The sequence below is a fragment of the Danio rerio genome, chromosome 4 (assembly GCF_049306965.1).
Source record: "Danio rerio strain Tuebingen ecotype United States chromosome 4, GRCz12tu, whole genome shotgun sequence".
Taxonomy (NCBI): domain Eukaryota; kingdom Metazoa; phylum Chordata; class Actinopteri; order Cypriniformes; family Danionidae; genus Danio; species Danio rerio.
The window spans coordinates 76,096,050-76,123,553 of record NC_133179.1 but is presented as its reverse complement, the minus strand read 5'-3'; the positions used below and the strand labels follow the sequence as shown (position 1 = coordinate 76,123,553).

Genomic DNA, 27,504 nt, shown 5'->3' with positions numbered 1-27,504 from the left:
AGCATTTCGTTTGTGCTTTGCTGGTTAATTAAATCAATAAGATGATTAAAATGTCAATTTCTTTGGCCAGACCCTGTGATAGTTATTTTAGCGAGCTGTCTATTAGTAATGAAACTAAATATTTTGGTTTCTGCCATCTGTTATTCATTTTGTAATATATTTTCAGCGCCTATTTTTATTGCAGTTATTTGATGTCTAATTCTGTAAATTCATGTAAAACTCTTCTTTGAGATTTTGTTTACAGCTAAAGAACGTTAAATTAAAATTTGCTGGAGCAAAAGGATTGTTGTGCTAATATAAGAGCAGTTAATACAGACCGGTCTATTTAGACCGGGAACACTAAAGTAAGGGGTGTGATGTGAACACGACAGGAGGGTTAAACAAGTCTCCTGAGTGCACTGTTAATGTACAGGCTGCTGCTTGGCTGTATGCATAAGCCCTGGTGCTCTTTGGGTTAAGAGGAGTTTTAGCTCATGCATGTGACAGGTGTGGCAGTCTCTAATGCACAATGCTGGAACTGACCAGAAAAGCAGACTCCTGTGTTTGATAGAACGAGAACAATCATATTTTTCAGACTATACAAGAATAAACCTTAAGACTAGTCTAGTGTAATGTCTTTAAAACTGCATGACCTGCAGACTCTAATTACAAATCCTGCTCATTAAAATGGTCTTGAAGTAGTTTTGAAGAAGTTCAAAACTAATAAATCTATTTTATATCAATATAAATTAAAATTAAAATATTCCATTTCATTTACCCTCTATCCTTGGGCAAATATTACATGGGATAATTTGTATAATATTATTTTTTTGTTTTTTTTCTTCACTTTTTTCTGGCACTGAACACAGATCAGTTCATAATTAACTCTGCATTGCACTCATGATTATAGACATATACTACAGAAGTGATAAAAGTTGATTATAAATGCAGATGAAAGTCGAGAGGTGTATAAGGAAATGTTTTAAATTGTCCTTTTGGGAAAAATACTTAATCTTGGTCAAAAAATAACTGCATGAAAAAGGTTCAATAAGGACACTGATTAACCTCTCTGCCTCTTGAGAAAACGTGAGCAGAAAATACTGCAGTTTCCGGGTGACACTCGTTTTCAAATATATGAGACGGGGTATGAAGGAAACATCTCTTCATTATGTTCTACCAACACCTAATGTCCAACTAGCTGGAAAATCTGAAAGTTCAGAATGCAAATCAGTATTTCCAGACGCAGTTAGGCTGCACAGACACACAGTGCCATGCTGTGCTATTCAATATTGTACTGATGCACACAAAAAACTGTCCACTATTCAATAATAATTAGCTGTCCAGGAAGAGATCATCAGCACACTTCTGGTAAGTTCAGTGAACCGACAAGACACTTGAATTAAGAAAATAGTAAGCAAATAGATGAGTGTCTACCTTGAACCAAACACATCGCAACAAACTGCAGACAACGGAAGCGCAAATCTTCTGTAAAGCAGATAACTTAAGTGAAGTGAAGTGGTGTCAGCATTTCGCTTGAATCAGTTTATTGAGGATTTCAATAGCAATGATTTAACCCAACAGCGAATTTTGAAGCAAGTTAAGGTGGTGAAGGAGCGAGGACTCAAATACAGGACAAAACATGAGTTTATTTATCACACAATAAAACAAAAGGCAACAAAAACAACCCAGAGGGGGAAACATTACCAAAAGATGAACACAAACTTGGACTGGGCTGGCGGAGAAACACTGGACAAGACAAGAGAGGACAAGACGATGAACTGGCACAGGAGAGCAGACAGGAGGAGACTATAAAAAAGAAATAATTAATGAACAGACAGATGAACATATATGAGATGTGCTGCATTCATCATTAATCTCCCCGCTCCTGATGCTGAAAATCCTCTCCACATGCTGATCTCCACCATGATCACTGTCAGGATGCTGTTGACCAGCGGATGAGCAGTGTCTGCTTTCCTCTACTCGAGACAGAGTTTAATCTTTGCCTCCTCAGTCCTCGTGTGATTTTAGTAGCACGACTGAACTTTTAGTGATTCCAGTGAAAACATAAAATGTCAAAACAAGGAAATAATGTGTGACGATTTACTTTTATAACACTGTAAATCTCAGCTTTCTCTTCATGTCAGGGGTCGAAATTGTTTACTAGTTTTTATTATTGTGTTGATGTTTCACTAAAGATCCCTTTGAGTTGACAATAAATAGATTAGACATGAACTTCAGCAAGGAAACTAACAATCTTCATATCTGACTCTTTGTATATTTAGGTTTAACGGGGGATTATGATGGGGATTGTTGTCAATAGCATGATTGACTCCATGTCAAAACATGTAGTGTATGTAGACAGTGAGTTCTGTGTGATTAAATGAACAGTATTGCACTAAAATATTATAGTGAATCTCAGTACAATAGTTGAAGACACTACAAATGAGACCAAACATTTGAATGAAGCATTTCTGTTCAGAATAATGCCACACTGAAATGACCACGGGCGAAGCAGTGGCGCAGTAGGTAGTGCTGTTGCCTCACAGCAAGAAGGTCGCTGGGTTGCTGGTTCGAACCTCGGCTCAGTTGGCGTGTCTGTGTGGAGTTTGCATGTTCTCCCTGCCTTTGTGTGGGTTTCCTCCGGGCACTCCGGTTTCCCCCACAGTCCAAACACATGCGCTACAGGTGAACTGGGTAGGCTAAATTGTCCATAGTGTATGAGTGTGTGTGTGAATGTTTCCCAGAGATGGGTTGCGGCTGGAAGGGCATCCGCTGTGTAAAAATGTGCTGTTCCGCTGTGGCGACCTCAGATTAATAAAGGGACTAAGCCGACAAGAAAATGAAATGAAATGACCACCACATGAGTTTAATCTAAATGAAAGTGCAGATCGCGATGTTCTCCATCTGTTGATGGAGCTGTTTATAGATATTTAATGGCACAGTGAGGATAACATTTTGACTAAAGAATACACAAAGCGGTATATCTGCAATCAAAATTAATCACCACAGAGAATGGAACAATGTAAGCTTTTAGATTACACAACTATTTACTCCTTGTATTAAATTTGACCCAAAAAAAAAAATAAATTAGCTCTCAAAAAGCCAGCAAAATTAGTTTCATTACTATTATTATTATTGTTATTATTATTACTGCATTAGTCTACGTCTACAAGAAGACACTTACAGTCCATAGAGAGCCATGGCTGGTAGTTTATTCTTAAGTCTTGAATGTTTGAAAAATTCAGGAAATCTTTGAGGACGCTGAAGTTAAAGCCCAGTATCAACCAGGAAAGGAAATGTTTAACAAATGTTTGCTGCCATACACGTGCAATATGACCTGATGTAAGGACAAAATGCAGAACATAAAAACAGCACTAAACGAGCATGGCCTTCGTGTCAGACACCCTGATCAACAGCATTGTTGACCATGAAGATGCTCTCTTTGTGACCCTTGTTCCCTACAGAATGTTTTATTGGTGACCAAAAGATTAGGAAGATTCCTCTCAGGAGGACAATTACTCTGAGTTTGTGTTACAAAGACAAATGAACATTGCTGAGTGGAATCTGCTTATGTGTTTAAGAGAGTCAAACCAGAGCTCAGCATCAGGGAACAAGGCTTAACCTAGGCGTTTCCTTTAGTGTGGTCACTATGCGTTACGTTGAGGATTGATAGATTGGGGGGGGGGTCACTGTTTCATTTCTAGTTTAGAGTCATGATACAGGGGTGCAGGGATTGTGCTGTGGCTAAAACTCCTTGTCGTCTCCCCAGCAGAAAACTTGTACCGCTGTCAATTCTGGATCGCCCCTGGTCACAGCTAGTAGACTTCATGACAGATCTCCCCGTCTCTGGAGGTAACACCTGCACTCTTGTCATAACTGAGGGGGGCATTTTAATCCCATAGCAGGGGCACTAGACCTGTTGACTGATTTTGGTCCCTCTTGTTCCTTTCATTTGGGTTACTTGTTTATTACTTCGCATTACTGCCTGAGTTACAGACTAAATGCAGTAATATACTTATTAGAGTAATGATAATATGCACAGTTTCGCTATTATTGATTTTTTCAATGCAGGTTATGCAACGATACCGTTTACATGAGGGCAGACGGATCATGGCTTCAGCGCCAAACGAGTGCTTTAAATGATGTTTTATTCTCCTCATTTATTTCTATTTTATTTCAAATTGTAACCCCTTGCCTCACTCAGGAAGGCAAAAGGATTGCAGGATTTATTAAACACTTTTTAAAAACACTCCCTTATAAGGACATTGATAACACAGGAGACACAGGACCGACATGGGGTGACGACAAAGCACCACTGAATACCAGAACGAGACTGAAGGAAACACACAGCACTATAAGTACACAGAACATGATGATATACAGGGGTGAGACACAGGTGGAAGTAATGAACATAAGGAAACGGCGGGAAATATAACGAAGGAGCACATGGGGAAGTGGTTCCAGCTTCGGCCAGGTCAGTTGGTGGTTCAGTGTGGAGTTTGCATGTTCTCATCGTGCTGGCGTAGGTTTCCTCTGGGTGCTCTGGTTTCCCCCACAAGTCCAAAAACATGTGGTACAGGTGAATTGAGTAGGCTCAATTGTCTGTAGTGTATGAGTGTGTGTGTGTGTGTGTGAATGAGTGTGTATGGATGTTTCCCAGTGATGGGTTGCGGCTGGAAGCCCATACGCTGTGTAAAAAGAAAATATGCTGGATAAGTTGGCAGTTCATTCCGCTGTGGCGACCCCAGATTAGTAAAGGGACTAAGCTGACAAGAAAATGAATGAATGAATTCTGGGTAAAGACGTCACACTATGGCCACACATGCAAGCTAACCCACAGTTAGACTATTTGTCACGCTTCACGTAGCCTTGCCATCAATTATCATTTATCAGTGTTAGGAAAAAGTTAAATGTTACAGTCGACTGTCGTTTGAAGAATAGAAGATAATGTGTTACTCAGTGACATGTGAAGGCAGTAGTGTAGCCAGAAAACAGAGAGTCAGTCTGTCTACTGTCTTAAAAGAAATCCAAAATTCACAGTCATTACTGTGAAAAGTGTTTACGTTCAGGCATGGATAACACGCAACTCAATGGGCTATATAACCTTTATTATTATTTTAAAGCTGAAACTAAACATTTATGTTAGGCTATGATGAGTGAGGGTTTTGTTTTTTGTTTGTTTTTTCGTGAAATTGTCCATTTAGCATTTGAAAAACGCCACCATAAACCATACAGCTACTAGGCTTACTCGTCATTTTATTTATTTATTTATTATTAACCTGTTTTCTGGTTACATTTTCATTTTTAAGGCCATAAACTACAAGTCAAAACAAAATCAATATGCTAGCTGTATTTTAGCCGTTAAAGAAGGCCTACATTATATTTTCTGTGGATTAATCTTACATGAGCAAATCGCAGTATAGTCTAAGCTACATATTTATTAAAGATCCGCTCACTGACGCACTATTTACCTGTTTGATTTTTATCTGTAAACTCGACTTCATCTTTAAACTCAAAAGGCATGTATTAATGAAGTGTCTTAAATTCAGGCTGCTGCTGTGTAATGGGATGCTTCTTTTCACACTGTAAAAGTGCGCTTTCTAAAGGATTCGGCGTTTTGTCAATTTAATAGCTTAATTGTAATGATATTAATAATAATGAATATAATAGATTATAATAGTGTTTATAGTGTAGACTACTGTGGGTCTGTGCAGTGTTCAACTAAACATTGTTATAAGGCTACTCTAATATTAACCTGAGTAACTAATGTGAAAATAACAGGCATCTGCGTCTCTGCTGAAACAGCACGTTTCTGTTGCGTTTTTCCCCTTAAGAGCTCAAGAAATAATGTATTTAAAGAGTTAGTTAAACAAAACATGCCATGAAATAAATCAGGCTGCTGGCCTTCATGTCTTCCACTAGTGCAGTTTTGTCCCGCGTGAGTTCAGTGTGCGCCTCCGCCCCCGCGTGCGCTATTATACGGGCGCACCCTGACCTGACGCGGGGAACAGATCTACTGCTTTAATTTCACATTTTTCATAATTTCATACAATTTCTAAATGTGTGTTCTGAAGGTTGGAATGACGGGAGTGTTAATAATTAATAAATCTTCAGCTTTGAGTGAACTAATCCTTTATGAAAACCAAGGGGGTACAAATTCTTTCTGAGGGGGCAATGCCCCCTTCTGTCCCCATTAGGCCCACATGGAATCTACTCGTACAGAAATCCACAGATTTCTGCAGATTTTTAGCCCATCATTGAGTCTATGTATTTACTTGTATAAATGTATAATAACTGAGTTTTTAAAAGAATTACAGTAATGTTAATGACTAATATGAAAGTGTTCAATTGATTTCTGTACAATACAGTGTGTACAGTAATATGTTCTGTCTTTAGTAGAGATATTATATGATAGGCTTGATTTGTTTACCAAATAAGTGGATTTAGATGGATTTGCATTGTAAACATTAAATTAAAGATTAAAAGCTATTATTTTTCATTTAATATATTCAGTTTTTAGTTACGATACTCCCAAAATAATACCGCAGATTTTTTACAAAATTCTCTGCAGAAATAGCAACAAGCGTCCGCAGATTCAGTCTGGCCCTACTCATCATGTAATGTTTTCCCTGTGGAAGCTGAGTAACATCCATCATACTGACAACAAACACAACAATAAGGCATTATACTGTAACTATTAAAGGAATGCATTTTATTCTTGCGCTGTAATGCAAATCTCCAAAATCCATACTATTGCAAGAAACAACCCCAAGTTCAAGCTTCTTTCAGGCACTTTGTGTATGCAATGGCTGGCTTCTTGACAAGTTTAAAGTTACACAGGGATATGTTTGCTGAAGTAAAAGTTTTTAAAACTTTATAACAAAAACTACAAGCTAAACAATCATTTTAAAATAATGTTAACCATTATTATGATCATTGTACTGCAAACTGTACATAATAGACATAGAGAACTGAATCAGAAAACTTAAAACCACTGAGAACAAACTCAACCTGATATGCAGATTAATATATAAATCATGCTGATGTAACAGAAGTCATCACAAGTGAATGTGTAGTAGCAAGGCAGCTTCTTGGTCAAGTGTGTAGTATGGCATAAGAAAGGTTATGAGAATAGGGAAATCTTATGAAAACCGCGTGCATACTGTAAGCTGTAGGATTACACTGTAAAAATGCAGGGTCCCGACACAAATCAATTAACTTAACACTTTTAATACATTTATGAGGATTAACATAAAGTAAGTTGTCTAAATGAAATCTCAAGAATTGTGTTGTTTCAGCTCATTTTAAATTAGCAGGTTGAACAAGCCAAAAACTTGTTTTGAGTGTAGGATTGTGATCTAGTGATTATTGTTCTCAAGTATTTGTTTGCAGCTTCTGGTTCTCATCGTGAGCAGCAAAACACTAGCTGTTTTCACTCACAAACAGTAGTCTAAGCTTTAATGAGCGTAGTTGTGTGTTTGTGTGTGTGTGTGTGTGTGTACAGTTAAGTTGACCAATTTGCTAGATCATTTTTAAGTTAATTTTCTTGTTGTGTGTTGCTGTGTGGAGCTCTGCCCGTCTGACCGTTCTAAATCTAGCTGCACTGGGAGCTTTATTTCTGTGTGTGCACCATCACTACTACTGCTTAATCCCTTTTGGATCACTTCTTTATATTGTTCTCTTGAGCTCCAGAATGTAATGCTGTTTCTCAAACATGATATTATTTTGCTTTTTAAACGTCTCTGCAGCAGCTGGAAATGTAAAGGTGTTATATTCATTAGCAAAACTAAGTGTTTGCTGCAAAAACTAAATATCAATGTCTATAGCTAATAATACTTCTACATGTATATTAGACGAATTAGATGCAAAAATAAGTAGAAAAGCAAGGGTTACTTCTATTAGAGTTCTGCTTGTGTAAGTTTGATGTATTTCTCATAGCACATGATATCCAGCTTACAGTAATCTCAACAGAGCATACGCAGGGGTGTTTCTGCATTAGTGCAGGTAATCTGCAATAAATAAGATTACCGGAAACTTGGCTCAACGACAACGCTCAACAAAACTTGGCTCAACGACAACGTTCCGGACAGCGCCATTCAGCTCGACCAGCTAACATGCTACAGAGCAGACAGAGCTATCGTCGCGGGAGGTAAGACCCGCGGTGGCGGGCTCTGTGTTTACATCAATGAGTCATGGTGCCGCGATGCCGTTGTAGTCCGCAAACACTGCTCACCACTGGTGGAGTTCATGATTATTAAGTGCCGTCCATTTTATCTACCGAGGGAATACACAGCCATTCTGCTTTTCGCTGTTTACATCCCTCCCAGCTCCAATGCAAACAACAGGAGTGAGGCACTAAATGACCTGTACCTGCACATTAGTGAGCAGCAGACAGGCCACCCCGATGCTTTTCTCATCCTGGCAGGGGACTTTAACCATGCAGACCTTAAGAGTGTGTTTCCAAAAATACAACAACACATAGACTTTCCAACACGGGGCAATAACACACTGGACTTTGTTTACACCACACAGAGAGGAGCTTACAAAGCCTTCCCCCTCCCCCACCTTGGTGCCTCAGACCACTTAACTGTCATGCTAATGCCTGCTTACAGACCGATCGTTAAAGTCACCAAACCGGTTTGCAAGGAGATACAAGTGTGGCCAGAAGGTTCTTCAGAGGCTTTACAAGACTGCTTCAATACCACAGACTGGGATATGTTTAAACAGGCTGCCACTTACAACAACACCACTGACCTCCAGGAGTATGCTGAGACTGTTACAGCCTACATAAACAAATGCACTGAGGATGTAACAGTCACCAAAACCATCACAGTCCGTCCCAATCAGAAGCCATGGCTAACAGGAGAGGTCTTCAACCTCCTGAAGGCTAGGAACACTGCCTTTAGAGCTGGAGATGAGGCGAGCCTAAAGTCAGCTAGAGCCAACCTTTCCCGTGGCATCAGAGAAGCTAAGAGACAGTACTCCAGAGGTATAGCCCATCGCTTTAATGACAGCAGAGACACACGGAGTCTGTGGAGAGGAATTCAGTCCATCACAGACTACAAACCCCAACCACAGACATGTGACAGCACCATCCCCCTGCTGAACGAGCTAAACAAATTCTTCGCTCGTTTTGAGGTACAAAACAGCACCATTGCACAGAAGATGCCACCTCCCCCTGGTGACCAGGTGATGACTCTGTCTCCGGACAGTGTGAGGAGGTCTCTCAGCAGGATTAACGCACGCAAAGCTCCGGGCCCTGACAACATCCCAGGTCGTGTACTGAGAGACTGTGCATCAGAACTCACTAATGTCTTCACAGACATTTTTAACATCTCTCTAACCCAGGCTGTTGTCCCCACCTGTTTTAAAGCCACTACCATCATTCCGGTCCCAAAAAACTCATCTCCCTCCTGCTTTAATGACTACCGTCCAATTGCACTGACCCCTATCATCATGAAGTGCTTTGAACGGCTTGTTATGCAGCACATCAAGTCTGTCCTCCCCCCCTCCCTGGACCCGTTTCAATTTGCTTATCGGCCCAACCGCTCGGCTGATGATGCCATCTCCACTGCACTTCACACAGCACTCACACATCTGGACAAAAAAGACTCCTGCGTCCGTATGCTGTTCATAGACTTCAGTTCAGCATTCAACACTATCATCCCCCAACAGCTCTCTCATAAACTGCTCCAGCTGGGGCTGAACACCTCTCTGTGTAACTGGCTGCTGGATTTTCTCACTGGAAGACCACAAGCAGTACGGGCCGGCAGTAACACATCGAGCACCATCACTTTAAACACTGGGGCCCCTCAGGGATGTGTTCTGAGCCCTATCCTCTTCACCCTGCTCACTCATGACTGTGCACCATCACACAACTCCAATCTGTTCATCAAGTTTGCGGATGACACAACTGTGGTGGGTCTCATCAACAAAAACGATGAGGAAAACTACAGAAGTGAGGTGAGCCGTCTGGCCGAGTGGTGCAGAGACAACAATCTCTTTTTGAATGTGGAGAAGACGAAAGAGATTGTTGTTGACTTCAGGAAAGAGCACACTCTCCATGCTCCCCTGACCATCAACGGTGCGACTGTGGAGCGTGTGAGCAGCACCAAGTTCCTGGGTGTACACATCACTGAGGATCTCTCCTGGACTAAAAACTCCACTGCACTGGCCAAAAAATCACAGCAGCGTCTCTACTTCCTCCGCAAACTCAAAAGAGCAAGAGCACCAGCCCCAATCATGTTCACCTTCTACAGAGGCACTATTGAGAGCATCCTGACCAGCTGCATCACTGTGTGGTTTGGAACCTGCAATGCATCCTGCAGGAAAACACTTCAACGCATAGTGAGAACAGCTGAGAAGATCATTGGTGTCTCTCTCCCCTCCCTTCAGGACATTTACAGCACACGTCTTACCCGTAAAGCCCTCTGCATAACAGCAGATGCCAGCCACCCAATGCACAGCTTCTTCAGTCTGCTGCCATCAGGGAGGAGACTGCGCAGTCTCCAGGCCAGGACCAACAGACTGAAAGACAGCTTCATCCATCAGGCTGTCAGGAAGCTGAACTCTCTCCCAGCTCTGCTCCCCGCTCCCTCCCCACGCACCTCCTCCCCTCGCACCTCTGGACTCTGACACACACACACACACACACACACACACACACACACACACACACACACACACACACACACACACACACACACACACATATTCATCTGCACTTGTCACTTTATGCAGACACATATACTACCTCCCAATATGTCACTGTCACTCTATCACAATTATCATGTTTACAAGTTCTTTTTGCACTATACTGTTTTTTATCTGCACAACTCTGGTTTACTTTGCACTCATTGCTATATGCCCTTAATGTCACTGTATTGTTTACAATTTTTTTTTTTTTTTATTACATATGTATATTTCTTAGACCACATTTATGTGCAATAATGTATATACTGTAAATTTTCTAAATTTTCTTTTTTTCTTAAACCCTACTATTTTTTATATATATATTTTATATTAATGTTAAGCACCTTGGGTCTGAGAGTAACGCAATTTCGATTCTCTGTATGTCTTGTACATGTGGCTGAATTGACAATAAAGCTGACTTTGACTTTGACTTTGAAATAACTCACGTCAACAACAGTTATACTGATATCAAGATCCTTTAATGTCAAGCATAAATCCCCAGTAACATGGTTTATATTAACTGCAATACGTGCATAATTAATGTAACAGCAACATAAAAAAAACACATTGAGGAAAAGAATTAGACATAAAGGATTAACTGAATTAAACTATAAATACACAGAATATGTATATATTTAATGCTAATAAACCAAACACAATAACTGCTTTTTCAGAATGGTCTTGGTCGAATGGAAATGTCATATAAAGCAAGGCTTGTATTAAACAGGTCTTCTGTCAAGTTTGGAAACTGAATAATGTCAGCGTCTCGAACAGTTGCCTGTAGGAAAACCGAGGACGGATGGCATGTTGAACACTCACAGACACACGAGTCACAGCACAAGAGCACGCTCGGTCCAGTCAAACAGAGCTCAGAAACAGTCAGGATCAGCAGAAAAAGCTTTCAGGTGTTGCACAGTCGGAATCCTGAACACTTTTACTCTCCGTTCACTGGTGTCCTTCTGCTCTGGTTCATCTTTCACACGACGGTTGCTACAAATGCCGAGGAAGCTCAGGAACACGGGTAAGAACACGATGCCGTGCAGCGCCCCGAAGAGAATGACCAGGAACATGATTTTGAAGAAGGTCCTGAAGATGTAGCTTTTAGCCGCGGCGAGCACCACCACTCCTGCGATGGTGGACACGGCTCCCTGAATGATGGGATAGCCCAGCTTGTGGAGAGCATCCGTGGCTTTCTCATTCGCTGAGGACTTTTCACTGGACACAAAAGCATAGGAAATGTGAGCAGAGAAGTCCACAGAGAAGCCGATGCAGATGACAAGATTGATCATGGACACGGAGTCTAAGCTGACGTCCCAGAGCGCCATGAAGCCGGCCACTCCCACGATGACGGATGCGATGGAAAAGGTGACCCAGAGCGAGCAGAGAGGGTGCGGGATCAGCAGCAGGGAGATCACCAGCATCACGCACGTAGCAGCTACTAGGTTTTGGATTGTGTTGCTGACGATGACGGCATATTGGTCGAAATAGATGAATGCGGGATGATACACGATCAGATCAACAGGCGTCTCCAACCTCCCACATGTGTGTGCAGCTTCTCTGAACGCATTCAACATGTCCTTCTCATCGATCGCTGTCTTGATGTTCACCGTTTGAATGAACATGCGTGTTGCATTGATATTATTATCGGTGAAATGAACATCGTGGCTAAACTCTGAGCGGTTAAGAAATGCGGGTAATTGAGTTTTGAATATCATTTCATTGTTTAAATCAAAACCAGCACTCTGACCAAACTGCATGTATGCATCAAGCCAAGAAGTAAGTGGAATCTCTGAATCTACCATTGTTAGATCTCCAAAGTTTTTCAAACACAAGTCAAGACTTTTACGAGCATCAGGGCTCCAGTACTGAAAATGTTCATCTTTGATGACTAACATGACATTCGGACCAAACGCAGAGAAGAACTCATCCTCTCTGTCATAGTAATCTGCAACATACGAGCCGTCTGTTGCTAAATGCTTCAGGTCTAGACCTTCCTCCATTTGGAAGCATCCGTAGATACTGACAGCTAAATATCCGGCGTAGATCAGACACACGAGCACCTTGACCCACACCTTTGCCAGAAATGGGCCATAATATTTCTTAAAGAACACTTCCATTGGCATTTCATGCTCCTTGTTTGTGTTTTCATCAAAAGCCCCACCAGCACAACAACTTACAGCATCGCCACTGGGTTTTGGGACCGTCATGCATGTCAGAAAGTGTCTGTTGCTTTTCTCTCTCCGTCCGTTCAGGGCGAGACACGCGCCGAAGAAGGTGATGTTGAAGAGGTAGCAGAAGAGCAGAGCGGTGCTGGTGTACATGCAGAACGACTGCACCGAGCGGAAGGGCGTCAGCAGCCCGATGTAGAAGGCCAGCACATCCGTCAGCGTGGTGATGGTGATGGACACGCCAGCCTCTTTATACGCTTCTGCTAAGCGGAACTCCACGCCTATATCAACCGAAGTCTTTTGCCAGCTGGAGATCATTATGAACATGTCGTCAACGCCGACACCTGGAGGAAAGCAGAGCTAGTGAACACCAGCTGAGAGACGCACCGGGAGATGATGACATTAATTAAGTTTACCCAGAATCAGAAAGGGTGCCGAGCCCACGGTCATGGCGAACGGCATCCCACAGAACAACAGCAGACCGAAGCTCGCCAACACGGCCATACCAGCAGACACCACGCCGAGTAACGCCACCCACACCTTCGTCCGGACACAGTCTAACCTGTGGATACACACCTGTCTAATTGAGCCTGTCTCACACTCTTAGATTAGGTACTTAGATTAGTATTATTTGAATACTGCGTACCTCAAACAAGAAAGAACTGCAATGTTGATGGCCAGGGCGTATGTGATGGAGAACAGAGGGATCACGGAGTCTGTATTGCCCTCAAACTCATTCTGTCTTGACACTGACGTGAAGTAAGACACACTGACCTGTGGAGATCCAACACACACATTAATGAGCTGCAGTGAAGACATGATCATGGCAGATTAGCACAGGTCACGACACCAGCAGAGAAACATCGAGCAAATGTATCTGTGTTTTCTTCAGATGTCTTTAAGGAATGGGTTACAGTGATTGGAGATTGTTTGTGTGTGTGTTAGGCCATGCTGAAGGACCTCTCGATCATCTTCACTCACCTTTTCCTGGTCTGTGTAATTAGAGAAGAACTCTATAAAGCCTTCAAGCCAGTCTGCGTTTCCCTTGCTCTTCTTCTCATCTAGGAAGTAATAAAGTCTGATCGCTTTGGCACTTTTCAGCATTGAGCTGTTTGGCTGTGTCTCTACACCACCGATGGTTGTTCCCAAAAATGTTTTGTCGTTGATCGGATATGTTATGGTCACAGAATCTATGTCGGCAGCATTATACCGAATAATGTCTAAAACTGCATTTGACACACAGTTTCCCCTTATTTTGGCACAGAGCTTCTCGAAGGTGTTGCCCAGGTGTTGTAAAGTTTTGACTTGTCTGTCTAGCGCTAGGATTTCTTCGAAAGCTGCTGCAGTTAATATATTTTCTCCTTGTAAGTCTGTGATGATTAAAGAGGCGTACGTGCCTTCAGACATGAGCCTTAACTGGGAAAACTCATCAGATGGAGGGAAGTGTTCAGCCACGATCTCTCTGTCCCGCTTGGCAGGTCCATTGACAGGTGTGAACTGGTCTTCGATATCGTTTGCCTCCCTCTCCTTGAGGAAGATGAACCCCGCTCCAAGACCAGCAGCTACATATAAAGATAATAAGATAAACACAACCGGATGTCTCCCAATGAGACGGCCGAGTTTTTCAAAGACGAGAGACAGAGGTCTTTCGATGCAGTCTGTTTTGCACTTCATCGTCCTCCAGAGACACTTCTGCAGCTTGCGGTGAATCTCCCCAGAGTCATCCTCCTCTACACAGACTCAGTGTTTTACAGCATACTTATAGGCTGATCTGAACACTAACAGCTCATCTGTTACTCATTAACAAAATAAGGTCACTTACTAGCACACTTCCTTGTTGACACCTGCCTTCAGTATCACGGTCAGAAACTGTAGGGGGGAATGAATTGCCGTAATGAGGAAGTGGATACGGTGAAAATACTGATCTGTGATAATCAGAAATCATTGACTGACACACACAGTGCGAGTTCCTCCATCCAAGAAATTAAAATAGGTGGAACACAAACCCAAGCCTAGGTGACCCAAGTGAACTGGAAATATACGCTAGTTGTAGTTTTTAAGTGCACTTGTCATAGTTGAGTTGTGCTTTACAGAGTATGAAGATTTATTCAGATTTTTCTAACACATGCTTTTTAAGTACATTTATACTCTGCATAATATGCAATACTTTACACATTTTTTAAAGCTTATCCTGCCTCCTTACTTGTACCCCTGCTAAACAGAACAATAAGAGATTAACTACTATTCCATTTAATTTTACAAAAGTCCCTTTAAAACATTTTCAAACTTGTAAAACAGATTTAAAAAGCCATGTTAAAGTTAAATTTGTTCAGTGATTGGCGTTCTGGGACATGACCCGAGACATAATCAATCCTTGTTTCCTGAAATCACATGACCTTGAGAACTCATAACCACTGATTAAAACGGAAGATTTGCCAAGTTTTGTGCTTCAAAAGCATCCATTGCTGTAACAAGTTAAAGATAAAATATAAAGCTAATTAACCACCTAGCTACCTGATCCTATGCTTGATCCTAATCTGAGAACTAAACACGCAACTGAGTTAGTTTGCATTTAATTAACAATGTGTATTTCAGTGAACATAGGTTAATTACAAAAAGTCTATGCAAATTTGATGAGTTGAGAATATAACATTGTTGGTTTTGTTTAAATCTATTAAGTTAATGAAGCTTGATTAGTCTTTTTAGTCACTTTAGTCACCAAAACAAATATGAGTTTAGTATATTCCAGCAACATTTCTCCAGCAATAAAGGCTCATTTTAAAGTAATCGAATCGCGAACTGAAGAAGAGGAGGGGGGGGGGGGTCGCAAACTGAAGACTGGGGTCCCTGGTCAGTACTACCAAGGCCAGCAATCCTGAGACTGTACCAAAAATTCTCTATTGGAGACAGGTCAGGACTGTAGGCAGGCCAGTCACGTACCTGCATCCCCTTCCTCCGCAGCAGGACTCTGTAATGTGAGCAGAATGTGGTTTAGAAGAAGGCAGCAGCATATTGGGCTCCAGATAATATATGAATGAATCTTGATGCAGTGTCGTCTGAGGGATGGGAGATTGTTCAGCTTAGGCTTGCACCCTTGCGTATGAAGCTATTTTTAGTGTAAAAGTGTGATTTGTAGTTGCAAAGTATAGCCATAAGTGTGTATCAGTAAACTTGTAATCACAGAGCAAAGTTGCAAATGTGTAGGCATTAGGTTTTTTTTTTCTCTTCCAAACACAACATAGCATGTACAGCTTTTCAGATCCTTCAGTGCAGGTCCACAAATCCCATTAGACGAATCACAAATAAAGAAACTCACCTGCATATTAGAGTGTGTATCCACACAGAGAGTTGCGTGCATGTAGAATGTAATGTTTGCTCTTCTATATTTTTTGCTGGATGTTTTTTCTAAGCACAAACACAACTATGTTACCACAATAACTCAAATCTGCCACTATGAGTCCTAATCGCTGACTCTCACTGGCAAATGTTCGTTTGGCACTCTCGCTCTTTCAGGTATGTTTACTTCTTTTTGTGAAATCATTGATGCTTCTAGTTTGTTGTTAGTTTAAATAAAGCTGTGTTAAGGATCGGTGTTCTTAGCTAGGATAGTAGTTCTTGTTTCTATGGAAGGTAACATGGCTAGCTTACCTTAATGTGAAGTTTGCTATTCAGTCTTCTCAGATTGCACAGCTGGAAGCTCATGATAGACTGATTATTAGTACTATGAAGACACCTCATTCACACACACTCTCTGCTGAGTCCTGTGATCGGCAAGTGAGCATTACTGAAGCGTTTTCCTGATCTTGCCTTGTTCCACTTTTGACCTTTGCTTTGTTTTACTGTTTATGTTGTTTTGCTGCCTGTCTCGACCACTCGCCTGTACTCTGACTATGCTTTTGGGTTATCTGCATGCTCCTGTCTGTCCCTGTTTTGAGTGAATGTGTTTGAGATGATCATTATTACAGTAATGATACAGATGTGCAGTGTAAACTAGAGGACAGTTCAGTTTTATTATGATAGTAAATGAAGAAAGACAAAAGGAGAATACCACTCAAACACACACACACACTTAAGTTCAGGAATAATGCGATGAAGAGACTCCAGAACATCTCACTGCTGCTGAATGATCCTGCAGAGCACAGGATTATGGGTAAATAAGTCCAGTCCTCAATCTCTCAGTCTTCAGCACAGTTTGACTGAAGATCCACGATAAACCCTAAACCCAGGATAGAGCGGCTCAGTGAATGTGGTCTGGACTGAGTGGATGAGGATCATTGTGTCTCCACTGATGTTGTAGAAGCTCAGAGTTCCTGCTCTGTGATCCAGATACACTCCTATCCTCCTGCTGATCGGCTCTCCTGGTAAATAGGTATGTTTGTTATTGTGTCTGAATTCGTAGCTGGAGGAATAGCAGATCAAACTCCAGGACTGAGGATTCCATCCAAACGCACACTCAATATCTCCCTTCCTCCTGATGCTCTTATATGCCACTGATGTAGACGCATCCTCTCCAGTCCAGTCAATCTCCCAGTAGCAGCGTCCACACACACTCTCTCTGCACAACACCTGCAGTACATTATCGAATCTGTCTGGATGATCAGGATACGGCTGTTTCTGATCCACATTCATCACTTTCCTGTTCTCCTCAGACAGAATGAGTTCAGCGTATGCTGTGTTTGGGTCCAGTGTGAGGAAACAGGCATCTGAACACAAGAAGACACACACATTATAACAGCAAAGCTGGGGGTGTGTGTGTGTGTTAGTGTAGTGTTTGTCTCAGTGTGTGTGCTGACATACATTTGTGCAGTCCTGCTGTAATCATCTTCTCTCCTCCATGATCCACACTGTAAACACACACAGATTGACATTCAGTCAGTAAACAAACACACTTTCAGCAGGCCTCCAATCACAATTATTCTGATCAAACATTACTCTTAAAATATTTCATTATTTTGCATAATATCAGGCATCTGCTGAATGCTTGATTCTGATTGGCTGTTGTGTTGCTTGTCAGATAAAAAACACAACTTGAGAAGCTCCTGTAGGTCTCTACTGACTACTGAATTATATTTAATTGCTTTTATTATTATTACACATAGCATCATGGTGGCGCAGTGGGTAGCAGAATTGCCTCACTGCAAGGTTTGAGCTCTGGCTGGGTCAGTTGGTGTTTCTGTGTAGAGTTTGCATGTTCTCCCCGTGTTGGCGTGGGTTTCCTTTGGGTGCTCTGGTTTCCCCCACAGTCCAAACACATGCGCTATAGTTCACTAAACTGGCCATAGTGAATGAGTGTGTATGGGTGTTTCCCAGTGATGGGTTGCAACTGGAAGGGCAACCGCTGTGTAAAACATATAGTGGATAAGTTGGCAGTTCATTCTGCTGTGGTGACCCCTGATTAATAAAGGGTTATTACACACACACACACACACACACACACACACACACACAAGCACACACACACAGTTATTTGTAAATTGAAACCAGAGGTACGTATAAAAAATTTTTTGTTTGTAACATCTTGTTAGGTTACGTTTTTTATTCTAAACTTTGACAAAAGGTTTAGAGATTTTGACACTATTTCATCCAATATTTGTTATTTTGGAGAAACTCTTATTTGTTTTATTTTGGCTAAAATAAAAGCAGCTTCTAATAATAATAAATAAATAATTTAAGGTCAATATTAATAGTCCCCTTCAGCAATATTAGTTATCTACAGAACAAACCATCGTTATTTTCACAGAAAGGGCGGGATACAGGTAAGTCATGTAAACAGTTTATTAGTAGGATGCCAGACACAATAGCAGGTGGGTATTTGTAATGGAAATAGTCCTGATTAACATTAACCAGGTTTGTGACTGTTTCAGGCTTGTGCAGAGGAATGGTCAAATAACAGGCGAATGGTCAGTACAGGCGGCAAGCAAAAGAAACTGACAAAACAAAGCAAGGGTCAAACACGGCAAGGCAAGGAAAACGCGTCGCAATGTCACAAAACAAGGTGTGTGTGTGTGTGTGTGTGTGTGTGTGTGTGTGTGCGCGCGCGCTGTTCATATAGTCCTTGAATCTGTTCATGAATAGTTCAATCAGCAGATTAGCAATCACTGGAAAACCGGAACAGGTGTGAGTGTGTGGTGCATGACAGGATTGTAGTTCCTTTGGTGGCAGATGTGTAGTTCTCCAGCAGTCTGTATAGAGTAGATCGCTGGTGATTGTAACAAGGGGTAAGTTTACTTAGAACTAACAGTAACATTCTGGTACATTTCAGTCCTTTCTGGTACAACTGACTAGACCGGACACTAGTGGACTGAGAGCTGTGCTTGTGTAGTGCTTCTACAAAAAATAAATCTTCTTTCCTTTAAACAGAAATTTGGGGGGAAAAAAACAAAGGGAGCTAATATTTCAGGAGGGCTAATAATTCTGTGTATGCAGTTGATGTCAGAATTATTAGACCTCCCCTGTTTATTTTTCCCCAATTTCTGTGTAACAGAGAGCAGATTTCTTCAACACATTTCTAATCATAACAGTGTTAATACCTCATCTCTAATAACTGATGTGTTTTCTCTTCACTTTAATGACAGCACAAAATATTAGACTAGATATTCTTCAAGACACTTCTATACAGCTTAAAGTGACATGTAAAGGCTTCACTAGGGTAATTAGGGTAAAGTTAGGGTAATTAGGCGTCATTGTATAGCAGTGGTTTGTTCTGGAGACAATCAAAAATATATAGCTTAAAGGGGCTAATAATTAAAATAATAAATATAATTATTGAAAAAATAAATATAATCCCACAAGTTCCTAGACTCACACTCAGGGATGATTGTGCCTTTGTGATAGCTTTATGCAGAAGGCAAGTCAGTTCTCAGGGATTTTGATTGTGAAAGTGAAAAAAATATTAAACTGCCTTCAGGCTGTTTAAATAAACATCATACTATCCATCTGTCTTTGAGGAGAGATCCAAACAAAACATATGTATATGCTCGCCCACATACTTGAGTGTGTCCAGTGTGTAGTTTGGATCCTCCAGTTGTTCAGAGAGCAGCTTGACTCCTGAATCTCCTGGATGATTGTAGCTCAGATCCAGCTCTCTCAGGTGTGAGGGGTTTGAAGTCAGAGCTGAAGACAGAAAACCACAGCCTTCCTCTGTCACCATACAGCCAGACAATCTACAAACACACACACACATCAGTAAACTCAACAGAAAGACTTTTAACTGCAGTGAAGTATACGTGTACAGATAAATAAGAGCTAAGTATTTGTGTATTGTCACTAGACGCCAAAGACTGAAACATTAAATGCCATTAGTAATTTATCTTAAGCTCTTTTTAAAGGTGAAGGAACTGATATTAACTAAATCATTATATTTCACACATCTTTAAGCACAAAGGTAAGGCATTGATCACACAGTCCATAATCATACGGGCAGCAATAACAGGGTTAATCCAAAACATAATCAAGTAAAGAGGCAGAAGAGGCAGCAAACAATAAAGAATCCAAAAACAGTCCAAAATCCCCTGTCCACAGCTAGCGGCGTATTGCACAAAATGATTAGCCTTGATCTTCAAGCTAGCCTGGCTGAATTTAGTCTCAACGCAGTTGCATGAAAGCAGGCTAAAGTAAGATAGAAATATAGAAATGTATTCTTCTCCGCTACATCTTACTCCAGAAGAGCCTAATACTAGGCTAAGATTAATCCTAGTGATTTATCATTTACTTTCACTGGCAATACTACTAGAAGTTAATGTTACTTACTTAATCTCTTGTGCATATCTAGCGGTCAGTTTTCGGTCTTATAAATGTGTGCTCCTGTTTCTGTACAAATGTTCAGATGTATAAGGCAGTGTACCTGCTCTATAATCAACCAAACTGTGTGACTGAGGGGATTCTGGTGAGGAAATCCTCCACTTCCACACACAGCTCTGAGCAGCGCTGTAAAAGCTGCTCTCAGGTTCTCTCAATGCAGAATATAACTTCTGTGCAAACATACAAATTGTCTCAAACACTTGCTTTTTTTTTTTTTTATCTCTGGCGTCCCACAACACTGCACTACTGTCACTTTTGTTTTGTATTTCTCTGTTTTTTATATTTATTTATGTATTGCTTGTTTGCATTGAAGGCTGTAATTTCATATGTGCTGTACGTCAAGAATCTTCAGCATGTTTGACAATAAAACTGACTTGACTTGATTTTCTTGAACATTTCTTGTCATTTATTGTGACATTTATTTTACCTCAGTGTCTCCAGTTTACAGTGTTTACTCTTCAGTCCATCAGAGAGCTTCTTCACTCCTGAATCCTGCAGGTCATTGTTACTCAGGTCCAGCTCTCTCAGCACACAGTTTGAGGATTGTAGAACTGAAGACAAACTCTCACAGGACTGAGCAGTGAGATTACACATGGCCAAGCTGAGAAACAACACAAATTACTTCAACAGAGTGATTATAGTAATATACGTTTAGTACTTCCATAATCAATCAATCAATCAATCAATCAGGTGCTCGAACTCAGACCTCAGTGTCTCCAGTTTACAGTGTTGACTCTTCAGTCCATCAGAGAGCTTCTTCACTCCTGAATCCTGCAGGGCATTGTTACTCAGGTCCAGCTCTCTCAGCACACAGTTTGAGGATTGTAGAACTGAAGACAAACTCTCACAGCACTGAACAGTGAGATTACAGCACTGTAGCCTGTGTAGAGGACAAAATAAACAACTGTATTAATGTGTTAATCTGGTATGGTATATAAACTGAAGCACAAATGACTTAGGAAACCACTGATTACAGTCATATAGTCAGAGGAAAGGTTAAAAGACAGGATGAACACAGAGCGATTATTGAATATAAAAGGATGAACATCACTCTGTAAAAGTCAGACCCAATCAAAACAGCTAACAACATATACTATAAAGAAGACTCTTACAGTGCTCTCCTGGTGTTCTTGACCACTGGCATCAGTCTCATCAGTGCTTCATCAGATCTTCTGCACTTCTGCAGTTCAAACTTCTCTTGAGTCTCTTCTGACATCAGGAGCACAAACACCAGACCCGACCACTGAGCAGAGGACAGATCCTGTGATATAAGAATTCCAGAGCTCAGACTCTTCTGGAGGTCCTCCACAATGTCATCCTTCAGTTCATTCAGACAGTGGAAGAGGTTGATGGTCCTCTCTGCTGATTGTCCTCTCTTCTCCTCCTCTATTTTCTTCTTGATATAGTCTGTCGTGTGTTTGATGTTCTCAGTTTTGAGCTTCAGTCGTGGCAGAAGCTCCTCCAGGTCACTCTGATTGGACTCCAGTGAGAGACCCAGCAGGAAGCGGAGGAAAAGGTCCAGGTGTCCATTCTTGCTTTGTAAAGTCTTCTCGACTGCAGCCTTATGAAGCTTTAACAGAGACCTTTTAGACAGTATCCATGTCAGCTTCTTCCAGGAATCAAGAAATGGGTTTGCTTTCTTGATTTTGTAAGTATAAAACACATAGAGAGCCGCGAGGAACTCCTGAACGCTGAGATGTACGAAGCTGTAAACCTTTGCATCTGAAACTTCTTTTTCCTCCTGAAACATTCGAGTACATAACCCAGAGAACAGAAATGCTTGCTCGACATCCAGCCCACACTCCTCAAGTTCTTCTTTGTAGAAAATCAGATTGCCTTTCTGCAGCTGTTTAAAGGCCAGTTTCCCCAGCTTCAGAACAATGTCAGCAAAAGACCAGGCATTGGCTTCCGGGTCAGAATCATTGCTGTATTTTTCTCTCATCTGCTGCTTTTGAGACAGTAAGAAGTTGATGTACATCCCTGTGAGAGTTGTAGGTGTTTTTTTATTGCTCTCTTGAGCCAGCAGAGGCTGAAGAACAGTGAGAGAGATCCAGCAGAAGACAGGGATGTGGCACATGATGTACAGACTCCTGGATTTCCTGATGTGACTGATGATGTTTCCAGCAACCTCAGCACTGCTGTTTTTGATGAAGTACTGCTCCTTCTGCTCATCATTGAATCCTCGCACCTCAGTCACCTGATCAATGTAGTCTCGGGGTATCAGACTGGCTGCTGCTGGTCTGGATGTGATCCAGATGAGGGAAGAGGACATCAGATGTCTCCTTAACAGGTTTGGTAGCATCTTACTCACATTCATTTTCTCATTCACATCTGTCAACCCATCATCTTCATCAAGGGTCAGAGGGAAGCGACATTCATCCAGTCCATCAAAGATGAACATCACCTTGCCTTGTTCTTCAGGAAGAGAGCTCAATGTATTGGGACTTCTAAAGAAGTACTTGTTAAGCAGACCTATGAGACTGGACTCTTTTTGTTTAATCAGATTCAGTCTACGGAACGGCAGTGGAAATATGAAGTCTATTTCCTGATTGTCTTTTCCTTCAGCCCAGTCAAGAATGAATTTATTAACAGACACAGTTTTTCCCACTCCTGCAATCCCCAGTGTCAGGACTCTTCTGTTCCGTCGACCTGTGTCAGGCTGAACTTTAAACATGTCGTTACACTTGATTGGTTTATCCTCGGCAGTCTGTTGGTTGTGTCTTGACTCTATCTGCATCACCTCATGGTCATTCTCTCTTCCTCCAGTCTCGTTCTCCACCACATATAGTTCAGTGTAAATATCATCCAGGTACTTCTGACGACCTTTCTGTGTGTTACCAACCAATATCTGCTCGTAGTCCTGCTTTAATTTGTCTTTTAGTCTCTTGCTGTTCTCTTGAAGAACCTGTTTGCTGTCTGCTGAAGCTGAGCCTTTGAAAAAGCAGTGAAAAAAGGTTGAATTTTCATTAAAGAGCATTTTTTAATCAAATTCATAATAACATCTTCATATACATCCTAACCTAGGCTCATAAAACATCTTATAGCTAACATTAGGTATTGATGATGTTGAAGAAAATCAGTTCTAAATAATAGCTGCACTTACAACAGAGATCAACACTTTTATCAATTGTAAATCGCTATGAATAATATAAGAAAGCAAGTATTTAAAAGCTGCAGGAGTCAGATAGCACTGACGATATACCTTCATCAGACTCTAGCTTATAGAAATGGTACACCTATAGTTATCCGTTAGTACTTTGAATTCTACTAAAAGACATCAATATTAGGAACCGCAGTCCTGATGTCTGAATACGCTGAAGATGATATTGGAAGATGTGCTCTCTTTGTCAGTAAACTACAGATTCCAGTGTAATATGACTACATTCTCATCTGGAAGCTCTGAAAAGTTCATTTCGTGACACAGTAGATGAGTGTTTTTAAATTGTGTGGGTTTTCTACAATGCCATTAATGGAACATTCACTGGTTGGGATATCTGTCTCTTGCAAGTCATCTCTTGATGCATCCTCGACAATAGGAACAGAGCAAGCACACAAACAGGGATTTTAACTGTATTTGCAAGATGGCAATGGTCAATGACATTTGGTCAGAACACGAGAGTTTCTAAAGCTCATCAAGATTAAGGGCCTACTCACACTATGCCATCCGTACCGTGCCCAGGCCCGTTTCCCGGATCGTTTGAGAAGTGTGAGTGCGCTGAATCGGGCTCAAGCACGGTTCACTTGGCCGGCCCTGGCCCGGTTGGAAGAGGTGTGCCTGAGCACGGTTCACTTGGGCTTTGGCGCGGTACGCTTGTGTGTGAGCGCAAAACGCGCCAAAGCCCGAAACCGAAAGCGAGACGTGACTTTTAAGGGGCTGTTTCATATGGATTTATTAATCATTCTTACTGTTCAGTGAACGCAAACTGCTGTAGTTTATTAAAGACGCAAACTCCTCACAGCCCGCCAGCTGCGCCTTCAGCAGACCTCCTCATTCCTGCAGCACGAGAGCTTTATGATCGTTTATGAGCGCCAAAAGTGGCGGATCTGTTCGGCAAAATATCTGACTGCGTGTCACCACATCCCTGAGGACTGTTTGGCGAAATATTTGACGGCATATCAAACGACTGAAACGATATAACTAGAGAAATCTCCACGGTGCTACTGAGTGAGAGCGTATGGCAAGCCGTTTTAGCATTTAAACCTTGTTCTGACTATCCATTAGAGATATCTCTAATTATATTTTGACTAGTCATGATTATAATTCGACTAGTCAGAATGACAATTAGAGATATCTGCAATTACAATTGTACTAATACGAAATCAGATTGGAGATATCTGCAATTCCTCCATTGACTTCCATTGAACAATATTTGCAGATATCTCTAACTGAGTTTTGACTCGTCAAAAATCCAATTCAAGATATCTACAACTGTAATTCGACTATTAGTAAATTAATTAGAGATATCTTCAAATATATCTGTAAATATCTCTAAATCTGACGAATTAAAGACATCTCCAAATGTATTTTGACTAGTAAAAACTCAGTTAGAGATATCTCTAATTACAATTGTGACTAGTCAAAACTCATTTGGAGATATCTGCGAATATTTTTCAATGGAAGTCAATGGAGGAATATGACTAGTCATAATATATTTGCAGATATCTCCAATCTGATTTCGTACTAGTACAATTGTAATTGCAGATATCTCTAATTGTTATTCTGACTAGTTGATTTATAATTATGACTAGTCAAAATATAATTAGAGATATCTCTAAATATATTTATGGAGTCAGAACAAAGATTTAAATGCTAAAAAGACTTGCCATAGGGAGTGCTTCTCACTGAACAGAGCAGCAGTGATGACGTAAGCGTGCCGAGGCCCGATATGGTGTGAGCGCGGGCCGTCGGGGGAGACAGGAGGGGGGACAAGCGTGCTTTGGCCCGGTTCGAGGCAACTGTACCTAGTGTGAGTACGGCCTAATACATATAGTTTATTCAAGAGTACCGAAGATCCCCCCTAGTGCTGCAATCGAGGAATTAGGAAGAAAGATTGGTCAATTAAAATGTTACCTTGATTCTTGTGTTCATTCTCCAGCTGCTCCGCCAGATTATTCTGGTTTATTTTCCTCAGGATGCTGACAGTGTTATTCACAGCATCTTCTGCTCCAAAACACTCTACCATCTTGTCCACAGTGTCTAACCTGTCTGCTTTCTCCATTTCACACTTATATATACGTTTAGGATATTTCTTTAAGTGCCACTGAAATTTCTTCAGCTCAGGATTTTCCAGATCTTCCAGTGATTTCAAGAGCAGCTCTTCAACAGACGCCATCTTCCTCACCGGTTCACAGCTGCAGGAAGAGGAGAACAACACCCGAAGCAGTTTCTTACTGTACGTCTGACATAAACATTTGAATGTTATTACTATTACATTAACACACCTGAGAGTGGAGAAAAACCACTCACAGCTCTCCTTGTTACTGCTGATGATATTTTATAAGCTTTATGTATGGTCCATCATTTCTCTTATTCAACTTGATCATTATGGGGTGATTTTGAAAGCACTGCTGAAGGTTGTTCGTCTTCAGATGAGTTAAACCAGAACCACTTCAGGAAAACAATCGAAAGCAGTCTGACCGGTGAACCTCTGCTGAGAGCCCGAGGGGTTTGCAGACAGCAGATTTATTATCATGTCTGGATCATACTCGGGGTTCTTTACTTCAGATATGAGCAGCTTTCTGTGACTCACTTCATTTCATCTGTTTGATCAGGACAATAAACTCAGACTTAAAGTTTGTGTGCAGAAAGAGCAAACACTCACCTCTAATGATGACTGTAGATCTCTCTGTTTCCCCAGAACTGTGGAGTTGAACAGCAGATCTGAAATACTTCAGAAACACGCATCATACTGCTTTACAAGTTGAGACATGAGAATGAAGAGAGAAGCAGGCAGACGTCACAGTAAACACACCCATCCTCATACAGGACGAGGTCATGGAGAGTCTGTGCTCGCAGAGATCCTCAGAAAACATCTCAGGTATGTAGAGTAATCCTCATTGCTCAAGAGAAGACATCAGTCCTGTTGCTTGACGCAAAGTTGTACACAGCCTATAGATATTATATAAACACATTAAATATTATGATTATATTATGATTATTATTCAAAATAAATAAGGGTAACCTATTGGAAACACCCATACACACTCATTCACACTCATACACTACAGCCAGGGTAGTTGATCAGTTCCCCTATAGCACATGTGTTTGGACTGTGGGGGAAACCGGAGCACCCGGAGGAAACCCACGCCAACAGGGGGAGAACATGCAAGATGAGAGATTGAGCGGTGCTTAATCCTGATCCTGGAGATCTACCGTCCTGCAGAGTTCAGCTCCAACCCTGATCAAACACATCTAAACCCAGTAAGTAGGAGCTGAAGGAGCACTTGGTAATTAAAATCATGTGTGTTTGATTAAAGTTGCAGCTCTGCAGGAAGGTAGATCTCCAGGAACAGGGTTGAGCACCCCTGTCCTAAGGGAACCAGTTGAACCCGTTCACCAAATTGAACTGAATCACTTGAAATGGTTTGCATTTCCAGTAAGCACGTATCCAGCTTACTTTCTAACAAGCCTGACACCGCCCCTGACTCACAATAAACCAATGTTCTGAGTTATTCAGTTACTAGAACAGTACAGTGAGTGATTAGCTGTGAAAAGAAAACCAAACCGAACACAAGCACTACCTTACTGCCGGAGTGACTGACAGCACAGCAGCATCTGAACCTAACTTAACTGATTCTGTGCTAATGCTCCATCAGCGCTGGCAAACCAAGGGCTTAAATGAGGGATCTAGCCAAATTTACACTT

At 41.3% G+C, this 27,504-nt stretch overlaps 3 protein-coding genes across 9 annotated transcripts in view; 1 reads left to right on the top strand and 2 right to left on the bottom strand.

Annotated features, from left to right (window-relative positions):
• si:dkey-61p9.7 overlaps positions 1 to 27,504 on the top strand; it is an 88,809-nt gene that overhangs the window by 29,230 nt on the left and 32,075 nt on the right. For 4 of the 7 annotated variants that reach the window (XM_073946234.1, XM_073946233.1, XM_073946232.1 and 1 more), the window contains exon 2: positions 26,498 to 26,677. The exons of the other annotated variants lie outside the window; for them this stretch is intronic. In XM_073946234.1, the coding sequence (XP_073802335.1) occupies positions 26,568 to 26,677 (110 nt within the window). In that variant the 5' untranslated portion in view covers positions 26,498 to 26,567. The remainder of the gene's footprint in view (positions 1 to 26,497; positions 26,678 to 27,504) is intronic. 7 annotated transcript variants of the gene reach the window in all.
• On the bottom strand, positions 11,129 to 15,528 carry ptchd3l (patched domain containing 3-like). The gene is made up of 4 exons (XM_068220584.2): positions 13,821 to 15,528; positions 13,486 to 13,613; positions 13,256 to 13,401; positions 11,129 to 13,183 (listed from the first exon to the last, which is right to left on the bottom strand). The coding sequence occupies exons 1-4, from the start codon at positions 14,511 to 14,513 to the stop codon at positions 11,541 to 11,543; spliced, it is 2,610 nt and encodes an 869-aa protein (XP_068076685.1). The 5' UTR covers positions 14,514 to 15,528; the 3' UTR covers positions 11,129 to 11,540.
• On the bottom strand, positions 16,953 to 26,543 carry si:dkey-61p9.9. The gene is made up of 8 exons (NM_001044876.2): positions 26,462 to 26,543; positions 25,711 to 25,991; positions 21,752 to 23,570; positions 21,346 to 21,519; positions 21,067 to 21,240; positions 19,829 to 20,002; positions 17,637 to 17,683; positions 16,953 to 17,542 (listed from the first exon to the last, which is right to left on the bottom strand). The coding sequence occupies exons 2-8, from the start codon at positions 25,970 to 25,972 to the stop codon at positions 17,022 to 17,024; spliced, it is 3,171 nt and encodes a 1,056-aa protein (NP_001038341.2). The 5' UTR covers positions 25,973 to 25,991; positions 26,462 to 26,543; the 3' UTR covers positions 16,953 to 17,021.

What these genes read in the sequence shown, in the direction of transcription:
- ptchd3l (XM_068220584.2), bottom strand. Translation starts at nt 14,513, where the DNA reads ATGAAGTGCAAAACAGACTGCATCGAAAGACCTCTGTCTCTCGTCTTT. An exon ending in ATTACACAGACCAGGAAAAG is followed by an intron (nt 13,614 to 13,820) that starts GTGAGTGAAGAT and finishes GGATCTCCACAG; the next exon opens with GTCAGTGTGTCTTACTTCAC. An exon ending in GGCACCCTTTCTGATTCTGG is followed by an intron (nt 13,184 to 13,255) that starts GTAAACTTAATT and finishes GCTTTCCTCCAG; the next exon opens with GTGTCGGCGTTGACGACATG.
- si:dkey-61p9.9 (NM_001044876.2), bottom strand. Translation starts at nt 25,972, where the DNA reads ATGGCGTCTGTTGAAGAGCTGCTCTTGAAATCACTGGAAGATCTGGAA. An exon ending in AAGAACACCAGGAGAGCACT is followed by an intron (nt 21,520 to 21,751) that starts GTAAGAGTCTTC and finishes TCCTCTACACAG; the next exon opens with GCTACAGTGCTGTAATCTCA. An exon ending in TACACACTGGACACACTCAA is followed by an intron (nt 17,684 to 19,828) that starts GTATGTGGGCGA and finishes GTGTGTTTACAG; the next exon opens with TGTGGATCATGGAGGAGAGA.